The 10,179-nt window shown below is 38.7% G+C and overlaps 2 protein-coding genes across 2 annotated transcripts in view; one reads left to right on the top strand and one right to left on the bottom strand.

Moving 5' to 3' along the window:
- Positions 1 to 5,560, bottom strand: part of ppp2r1bb (protein phosphatase 2, regulatory subunit A, beta b) — a 14,054-nt gene extending 8,494 nt beyond the window's left edge. The window contains exons 1-8 of the mRNA XM_034867842.1: positions 5,340 to 5,560; positions 4,682 to 4,772; positions 3,957 to 4,057; positions 3,369 to 3,601; positions 3,108 to 3,255; positions 2,836 to 2,991; positions 598 to 712; positions 382 to 452 (exon numbers count right to left, since the gene is read on the bottom strand). Coding sequence (XP_034723733.1) covers positions 382 to 452; positions 598 to 712; positions 2,836 to 2,991; positions 3,108 to 3,255; positions 3,369 to 3,601; positions 3,957 to 4,057; positions 4,682 to 4,772; positions 5,340 to 5,417 — 993 coding nt within the window. The 5' untranslated portion in view covers positions 5,418 to 5,560. The remainder of the gene's footprint in view (positions 1 to 381; positions 453 to 597; positions 713 to 2,835; positions 2,992 to 3,107; positions 3,256 to 3,368; positions 3,602 to 3,956; positions 4,058 to 4,681; positions 4,773 to 5,339) is intronic.
- Positions 5,561 to 6,371: 811 nt separating this feature from the next.
- Positions 6,372 to 8,386, top strand: med29 (mediator complex subunit 29). Its single transcript, XM_034867844.1, has 4 exons — positions 6,372 to 6,595; positions 6,772 to 6,830; positions 6,929 to 7,013; positions 8,118 to 8,386. The coding sequence occupies exons 1-4, from the start codon at positions 6,410 to 6,412 to the stop codon at positions 8,343 to 8,345; spliced, it is 558 nt and encodes a 185-aa protein (XP_034723735.1). The 5' UTR covers positions 6,372 to 6,409; the 3' UTR covers positions 8,346 to 8,386.
- The last annotated feature ends 1,793 nt before the right edge of the window (positions 8,387 to 10,179 follow it).

The raw sequence follows: 10,179 nt of genomic DNA, 5'->3' as shown, positions 1-10,179 counted from the left end.
CGTAATGGAAAACCAAAAAAAGCGAGTAGACCCGAGGCGAGTCGAGTAGATACCACGCAGTGGAAAACCGCCATTAATTGCTGTCTTTTTGCAAAAGCCCCACATAACATGGCCCCTTAAAAACCAATTATGGTTAGAGTTATGTAAGTGGGCATCTTTGGCCATCTAAATGTCTGCTGTCACTCTTGTCAGCAATTGAGTCGGTGAATAAAAAGAAATAATGACTAACATTAACAAAATAAGACCCAAGCTGTACATCACTACACCAAACTTCTGCATAAACTCTTTGGGGAAGATTATAAAAAAAGATAGGCCTCTAGTGCTTTTCCATGCTTAATAAAGCAGCAGAGGAGTTTGGCATACAGAAATCTTTTTTTTTACCTTGACACAGGGCAGAATGTGAGTCATGATGATTTGCTCACGGTTGTCCTCTGGGAGGTTCTCACAGAACTCTAACAAAAGGTAAAGTACACCATTAATACAACATGAAAAATACTGGAACAGCAGCTGAAACATGATCAACTTAACCTATGCAGTTCAATTTTTTTAGCAAGTCTCTCTATTTAGACTTTAATTACTGTGTATTCATGTACTGACCTTTGACTTTGTTGGCTGCAGCAGCACGGACCTCAGCTTCACAGTCCTTCAGAAGATTCTGGAAGGCTGGGACCAGATCGTTCTTGGTGATCTCTGGTCCCACAGCTTTCTGGAGCTACATTCAGAGGGAAATAAACATGTCTCAATATCCAAGTAAGCAGAAGGGGAAATATCAGGTTGAACCCACGGTGACAAAGACCGAGCCTTTGTACATGGGGCGGACGCTCAACCAGGTCCGCTACCCAGGCCAGGAGTCCACCATTTAGTGGTCTCTGGTTGCCCCTTTTGGCAACCACGTTTTTCTTTTTTAAAGTAAAAAAAATAAAAACTGGAAACACTTATTTCAAAAGAAGTCAATGGTGTTATTTTCTTGTCTCCGTCACGTTTTTGCGTGCCTCATTACGGTGCCATCTAAATGTCTGCACTGTTCTCTGATGCTCTGAAACAGACGTTACAGGCAACAGACACATCACTGCATGTCAAGCTAGTAAACACTAGTAACACTTTTCTCATCTGTTTTTGTCTTTTAACAGCAATTTACTGGTGAAAGAAGTAATAAAAAGGTTCAAAGTTACTATTACATTTTCAATAATCATTTAAATTCCCCCCCTTTTTGCTGATCCAAACATTGATCCAATTGGTGACTCAAAACCGTAATCTAAACCATGAGTTTTACACCCGTTTGAGAAGGATAGGAAATTATATTGCAAGCCATTATCCAGGGCTTAAGGTAACAACAAATAATCCTTACATTACACAATAATGAAAGTCATAATTATTTTATAAGTAAAAGGTTTTGGATACATACAAGAGTCAATGTAGATTTCAATACTGAAAGAATATAATCCTACATTGAATCATTGTGAAAACTTTCTAGATGTGTTGTTACTTTGGCCAAGTCATCATCAAAAAAGCGAATTAGTATGATTTTGTCCATGTGGACGCTAGTGACTTCATGTAAATTTATTAAAAACGTTGCTTTTTGTTTAGCTTTTCATATAGCTAGAAGTCTGGGACAAGGCCGTTATGTTTAAATAACCATGGCCATGCTGATTCTAAACAGACAGCTTTGTCAAGGCAGTCGTGTTCCTCTATGAGTGAGCAAACGCAGTCGCTCAGCGCAGTCGCAGCGGTAGACGTTGATGCCAGTAACGTTCAGGTACCAAGTGCTAAACGGCTTCCTGTCTCCACCTTTTTCCTCTAGTCCTCTATTCATGTCCAGCACCGTTTGTTTATAACTCCTTTCTCAAGTAAAGCTGTATTTAAATTTTTTTTAGCTGCGTTACCACAGAGACCGCACTTGCACTTTTCGCCAAGGACCTGCCCTACTTTGCATCTGATTGGCTAGAACTTGTTTCATTGGGAGGTAGAAGTTGGACGATTGGTTAAACCTAGCACATCTAAAACAAATCCCATGTGGACTTTAAAAAAATATTTATTTTCTAAAATAGTCATACCCCAGAAATCTGGCAACATGACCAAGTACTTAGATAGTTAGAGTTGCGTTCCTCTCATATAGGTGAGATCAATCGACTCAAATATAAATGATTTATTTTTCCTCACGGCCGAGTGCTGGTTGAGCTTGTGCTACACTTTGTTGATGGCCATTTGTTTTTTAATTAAAAAAATAGAGCTGCCTTTTTTTTGCTTGCACTAATTATGAAGCCTATTCCTTTAATAAAGACTTCACAAAAATAAAACAGTACAAGCTGTTAGCTTTAAAAAAAACAAATTGATAATAACCTACAAAAGATCCAAAATATAGGATAAAATTATTTGGTGACTATTTTAAGAATGAACTAAGTACTGTGTTGAAACTTGAGTTTCATCATAGTGCTTGAAATAACCTCTGAATAGATTATCAATGCTCATCTATGTTAATGTTATCAATCCCACAAAACCACACATTTAAAATAACAGAAACGTTTTCGAACTTTGACCAGGCAGACAATTTTGTTCCTGCATACACTATATGTATGTGTATAGATAGATAAAAAAGTCTCTGATCTTATTTTACACTTTTAAATCATAACTGTCTCTTACTTGGAACATGTGTGGAAAAGAATCATGACAACAGGCCTTTGTTCACTAAGTAATCACTAAATGATTTTTAAGAACTGGACAACTTGAAGTCAACTCAAAATATGACTTGATTGTTAATTTACATTTTTTTGCCAGTTCTACATTTAACCAGGAGGTCAACAAGAGTGGGGAAAGGGAATTTAATTGGCTGCTTACCTCGGAGAACTTGTCAGCCACCATGTAGCGGACCCTCCAGGATTTGTCTTCCGCAGCCTGGCGCAGCGTTGGCATCACCAGGGTCTCAAGATCCTCCTGAGGCAGCAGAGTAGCAATGCTGACACAAGCCTCCACGGCAAGCAGCCGCACTGAGTCCTGGTGGAGAAAGATAATTGATCAGTTTAGCCATCCCTGGGTTTTTTGGAGGAGACTGCAGCACACAGAGTATAACAGCAGTTTAGGTTGAGAAGAAGGAAGATGAGTGGTCATACCTGCTCATCAGAGGCCAAAGCAGTGAAGAGGGAAATGATGTCACTTTTTACATAATCCAGCTCCAGGACTTTGGCAAACTCCCCCAGTTTAGATGCTGCAGCACGACGCACCATAGGAGTGTCATCTGAGCACAAAGTGCGGAAATGCCTAGAGATAACCACAAACATTTTATCAGAAAGGCAGGTCATTTATTGTACACAACTGTAAATAAGGATTGAGTGCACTCTAAAAAGTGATCTCCTTGTAAAGAAGCCACTTACTGGCGGATCTCAGCCTTGACAGTGCTGGAGACACGGGGATAACAGACGCTAAAGAGGCCACAGGCAGATGTGCGAGAAGTGAACCAGTCACCACTGGCCAGCCGCTTGACCAAAGGCTCAAAATGGACCTCCAGGTCAACTGGAGAGTGTTCCTGTGAGATCTTCCGCAGCGACTCCACAGCTTTATCTCTGACTACTGTCTCCTCCACTGTAGCAAGGCTCTCCAAAGGAGGCTGTGGATCAAGAAGGAATAAGGTCTGAGGGTTAATGTTCGTCAAAAAGGTAGAAGGCAATATCAAACACACCAATATCTCAAATTATTTTTAATTTGTGCAATCTAAAGGTTCTGGTCTTCGTACAGGTGAAAGCCCTTAGTATATAATCCAAATAGGCAAGAGTTTAAACAGATTATTTCACTAAACTAGAAAGTTAAGTGATTATAGAAATTTCATTTAAAAAAATGCAGCCTTTTGGTCGTCTCTGAATCAACAAATCCCACGAAAAGACCAAATTAAGGAATTAATCCATCGTAAAAGAAATGTCTGCAAGCCACAGCCTGATAACTAAATCAACTCTCCAGTGACTTACCAAGAGACAGTGGACGTACTCTGGGCCTCCCACCAACATAGTGAAATTGCCAAGCTGCTCCGCCAATGCCAAGAGGACCTCATCTTCGTCATAGATGGTGTCTAAAGAAATAAAGGAAGACTTGTGAAAAAAGATGTGATTGATATATTCACGTCTGAAAATGAAAATGTAACAAAATCCCTGACAGTTATTGGAGGAATTTTCTAACAACTCTCCTCTGGCAGGAGGCTCTGCAGTCTCCTGACATCAGGACCAAAACCTCACAGCATAAGAACAGTTTCTTCCCAACTGCAGTGGGCCTCATCAACAAGGCCCGGAACCACCTCTATCAGTCTCTGACAGACTCTTAACCCCCCAACTTCAGACTTAACCCCCTACCTACGTTTAAGTAACGCATTTGCTGGACTTACTTGTAAACATTGCACATACTGTACATAGTACAAGCCTTTGCACATCTTCCTTATTACCCTTTCTTAAACATTTATACTATACACGTTTTTGTTGGTGTCTTTTTAAATACTTTATTGCAATACATGTTCTTTTAATCTCTTTTTATTGTTTAGTGTGTGCATCTACTCCACCAAGACAAACGATAACTTACTTTTGTAATAAATATGAAGTCAAACTCATTCAACATTTGCTAATGTTACAGCCGCTAATAACAGGTAATAACTGATGTGTCAAACACCAGGTGATTTTAATGGTAAAATGAATTACTTTATTACCTGTGAGAAAAGGAAGGAGTTCAGTGCGAGTCCTCTCAACACCAAGGGCCAGAGCAATAGTGGACAGCTTCTTGATGCTGTTCAGTCGTAACTGTACACAAAACGGACAGCCATTAGTGATAAGTTCATAATAAAGTGTAAGCACATTTTTAAAAAACAATGTCGATGATTAACTTTACGCCTCACTATACCTAGCGTTAGCTAGTTATCCCAGGTAGGATTTACCTGAATTGAAATGATAGCTTTACATTCATTGGCATGGGATAAACAGTGCATCTCTACCCACTGCGGCCTTGAACGGCCTGCTGTTGTGATACAAGCCAATGACCTGCTTAGCTTGTCTTGCACACTATTGGTAACGTTATTAATGTTGTATAAGCTAGCTATACGTTTCGAATAATATACGCACCTAGCAAGTAAAACTGTTTTCGCCAGCTTAACAATTTACGTAAATCATGACAGAAACCAGCTAGCTAGCTAGCCAGGCATAGCAGGGTGCGCCAGGAAGATCCTCCTGCTAGGCCTTGGCCGGGAACGTTAGCTTACATATGTGCTACTTAGCTAGCTGGTGATCAGCTCTGCTACTGAAATGCGTCAAAATGGCCTCATTTTACGGAACAATATAAATACCGATTGACGTTTAAACCAGTGTTACTACCTGGACATCCTCATTTCGCAGCTCATCAATGAGAACGGCGATAGGGTAGAGAGAGTCGTCTCCATCAGCTCCTGCCATTTTGAACACTGTTGCAGTTATCGAATGGCGTTGCTGTGCTGCACTACGGGGTTTCTACCAGAGAAGAGCGGCTGCAGGGCCCTCCCTCCGCCGCTGCTGCGCTGTTGTTGCCGCTCCTGCTGCCTTCAAGAAACCAGCGAGAAAACCGCCAAGGCACAACTATGTTGAGTAGGACAGATAATCACACAAAACCAAATTTAATACTATAGGAAAACCAAACCAAAGTACTTGAACGAAGAAAACATTCAATAATATAGGAACTTCTGAATTCTCAATATATTGAGTAATGGTTACAGAAGTAAAAATATAAAAGTATCATTATTAAAACATGTATAATACATACAAATATATTAACATGTATTCACAGGCAAAGTCCTGAATTTAAAATGATAGTTTATACGTATTTTAACATTAAACTGTATTAGTGGAAAGTAGTCCCACACTCTGCACCGAACGATCTTAAAAAAGATTAAACATAAACAAATGTATTTATTCAATAACTGAATACAAGTCAGATGAAAGTTTGAACCTATTTGTTCCATATAAATATACAGAAAAGCATACCTTTTTGATATGCCTACACGACTAGAATATTTGCAATTAATCAAATATAAAGCTATTATCATAGTATACAGTGTAGATACTGTAGTCAATGGGACATAACTGTCTCAGCTTTATTGTAATTACAATTATTGTACAATTAAAAGGCAGTGGTAGCCCCTACATGCACACATGTAGACCTATAGAAAAGGTGGAAATACATTTACTCATTTAACGTAAGTGGCCTACTATAAAAAAAACGAGGTATTAATGGGAATGGATTTGGTTGAATGTGATTCCTTATTAGTCAGTAGAGGGCGGTGTGTTTATTGGCACACGCACATCAATTCATTTTTGAAAGTTATGTCGAAGGAAACGCCTTACAGCCTTTATTCGGAAAAATGACAAACCGGATGTGTTACTCGGACTGTACGCCGTAGAAGCTTTTCAAGATGGCGTCTCAGCAACAGCTGCAACCCGGTGGACCGATGTCTCAGCCTGGATTACAACCTTCTTCATTACAACAACAACAACAACAACAACAACAGCAGCAGCAGCAGCAATTGAGCCAGCAGCAAGACTTTGATCCAGTTCATAGATTTAAAATGCTTATTCCACAGCTGAAGGAGAGTCTGCAGGTAACTGTGCGGCATCCAGCTAAAAACTGAAATCGAAAATGCCCGAAACATCGGACCACTGTTACCGTTAGCTAAAGTTAGATTAACGAATTTAAATACAGTAGTTTCACAAATACAATACGTATTAGCAGCAGTGTGCTTTAAACGTATCGCTTTATTTGTTTTATTTATTTCAGAATGTTATGAAGATTGCGTCCCTGAATTTTGCCCATAACACTACAATTGACAACGGCATGTAAGTTGATTGGTTGAGGGGGGGGTCCTGGTTCTGAAGAAACAATACGTTTTTTATGTCAGATTGTTTTAATGTGTCTTCTGTTTCTTCCGGTTTAGCAAAAGCAGCGACACCTCTGTTCAGCGGTTTGACAAGAGCCTAGAGGAGTTTTATGCCCTTTGCGATCAACTGGAGCTGTGTTTGGTAAGACTTCCACATACTAAATTCAAATATAACTCAAATATTGGACTGATTTGTCCTGGCGTTTTTTGGTCACCACAGCTGATATAAAGGACGTTCCCTAGATCTTATAGATCAAATGTTTAAGTGCTTAAGTATTGCTTTTGTAAATATGAAAATAAAAAAAGTTACATCCTGTAAGAGTCTTGACATGAAATTGTGAGTCACTATCCTATAAGACACTTCCAACCCACCTGACCAGGAGCGTTGGCAAATCATTTCAATGAATGTACTGGAGTTAGAACTGCACTATTAATCGTTATAAAATCGCGATCTCGATTCAGTTCACGATTTAATTTTTGAATGACCTACATTTTTTCTATGATTCTATGATTTCTAATGATTCTCATTTAATTTTACGAGCTGACTGCTTCATAAGCGCTACTACTTTCTTTTGGGAGTTTTAAACATAGACTGTACGAAATAGGTTTGAAAGCGTTGCCAAGCGCTCCAATGCTCTCCCTTCTCTTCATCACAGCCTCTTTGTGCTTACAGGCTTGTGGTGATGAGCAATGTGCTATAGGTGCATCAAGATAAGATTGGAAATAAGTGAGACCGTCATTTAAAGGATGTGCGTGTTGCATTTTACGGCTGTAGATGTTTATGGTTGTGCTAACTCCTTTAAATACTGTTGGGTAGTTTAATGATGTCATAATCATATGTCAGATCATATTCTATAAATATATAGAGCTATATATGTTTGTACTGCCGCTGTTCTGTGGTGAACCACTTATCTCTAAAAAGTGTCTCAGCTTTATTGTAATTACAATGAAGTAGGAGAATTTTCCTTACCTAATCCTCAGTGTATCACAAACATCCAAAATCAACACCTTGGAAGATACATGTCTTTTACTGGACAGTAACTACAGCTGTCAGACCCATATAAGCCATACAATTGCATAAAATTGAAACACTCAAGTAAGTACAAGTACTTTGAATGTGTACTTAAGTACAGTACTTGAGGAACTGTGCTTCTTTACATTCTGCCACTGCACACGCTACACATACTGTATCTACACTCAAAGTCTACCACATACAGTGTACTCATGTTTTGTCTCCTCTATGCAGCGGCTGGCATATGAGTGCCTCTCCCAGAGCATAGACAGCGCCAAACATTCACCCAACCTGGTCCCAACAGCCACCAAACCGGACACAGTGCAGACAGAGTCCATGTCTTATGCCCAATACCTCGGCATGATCAAGTCTCAGATCTCCTGCGCCAAAGATATCCACAATGCTTTGCTGGAGTGCTCCAAGAAGATTGCCGGGAAGGTACAGCCTCAGGGAATCATGTAGACCTGGTTTAACTATCCCAACTCTTTCTACGTCTTCAGATTCAGATCTCAGTTATGGTCAATATGCTGTTTCATTTCTCAAGATCCTGTATATTTGGTTATGATATTTTCTTTTTTTTTAAGTAAGTTATGTTTCTTGTAAACGCTCTGTAAATATCCCTGACAAAATATCATGTTCTAAGATGACCAGCAGGTGGTGGCAGAGTTGTAACTGACAACTCAATAGTCACAAGTCTTTTGTAGTTTTTGTAGTTTATTTCTATTGAATATTAAAACCTTTGTACTGATAACTTGTACTAATTTTTTTCTCATTATCCACGATACACAAAAGAAGACCTTTCTGTCAATAACATCTTAAACCAATGAGGAGGATTTCATCTTTGAGCAGGATTCATGAGAGCAAAAACCACAAAACACATCAGTTGTATACTGTAGTGAAGAAAAGAGTAAATATGTATTTGTTCAACTATGCAGGTGAATTACCAACTGCGTAGTTGTTTCAGTAGTAGTATAATGTTTGACTCCAAATGTACAGAGGCAGTAGAACGAAGACTTTCCAATAAAAGTATTCACGTGCGTAGAGTAATACCCAAGCCCTTTAGATGATCCTGTAAAAGTATCTGATTTAAATCCTATTTAAGCAGCAGCGTTGATATAGTGGGACAACAGAATAGTAGCCTGGGGAGGTTGCTAAGAGAGTGCAATCCTTTTTCAAAGATTCATACATGTAGAAGTGCCTTCACAAGATTCCTTTTATGTTTTTCCATCAATTACCCATTTCAGAGTATGCTCCCTTGTGCAAGTTTAGCTACTAAGTAGATGTTCAACACCCTAAGAACAGAAGACTCAGGCTACTCTCGGATCCTAATTGAGCTATATACTGCTCCCTGATCCCTTCCTATCTGTATGTTGAAGCAAAGGGATTAATGAAGTATGATACACAAGCATGTGAGAGGGACGCTTGCTCGGGTTGCAGCTGTGTAACATCTCAGACCAATCTGAGCTACTGACAAGTGCTTGGATCCCAAAATACTACGGTGAGTCACTACCACACACGCACAACAAGAAGTTCATCACAATACACGCTCTCATAGCCCCTTACAGGCAGTTGTTCAGCATTTGTAAGGCTTGAATTTGACTCGTCTTCTTTCTTGTCAGTGAAAGTCGATGTGGTACTGATAAGAAATAAAAACACCAGATTCATTTTGATATTTTTATTTTCAGACAATAGCTTGTGTTGATGACACACAACGTATTGTTAAAGCTTGAAAAAATATACAAGAACAAAGCTAGAGTCATTGAAAACAATCCAGACATTGCCAAGATATCGTGCTATGCAACAGAGTTCATCAGATGAAAAACAAAAGTAACATATAAAAAGGGAAGAATATTATTTTTCTTTTTACAAAGATTACAGCAGATAAATATATATATCTTGAGCATCAGGTACTAGCCATTATAAATACAAAAAGACAATTTAGACATTGTCTAACTGCATTAATGGATTTCAAATAAGTCACTACATTTTGTATCGTGTTGCATTATGAAAATGCCACTGTGAGAAACAGATGGCATCATCAGAATACTATACATAAAACAATTTTTTATTTCTATTCTATTAAAGCCAAATCATATACATTAATTGCTCTTTGACTGTTAATGTCTAATGAAATAAGTAGTGCCTACCACCCTTAATTACATATTGTTTTATATTTCTTACATTGTATGAGTTTATTTCAGTCTGTTTCAATATTGCTACCTCCATAGAAATACTAATAACCTGTTTATTTGTTGTGAAATATTAAAGACCCCTTTGTTACTTCATTGTAATGTTG

Source organism: Etheostoma cragini, chromosome 3 (assembly GCF_013103735.1).
Source record: "Etheostoma cragini isolate CJK2018 chromosome 3, CSU_Ecrag_1.0, whole genome shotgun sequence".
Taxonomy (NCBI): Eukaryota; Metazoa; Chordata; class Actinopteri; order Perciformes; family Percidae; genus Etheostoma; species Etheostoma cragini.
The sequence above is the reverse complement of the archived record's forward strand: the minus strand, read 5'-3'. Positions and strand labels throughout refer to the sequence as shown.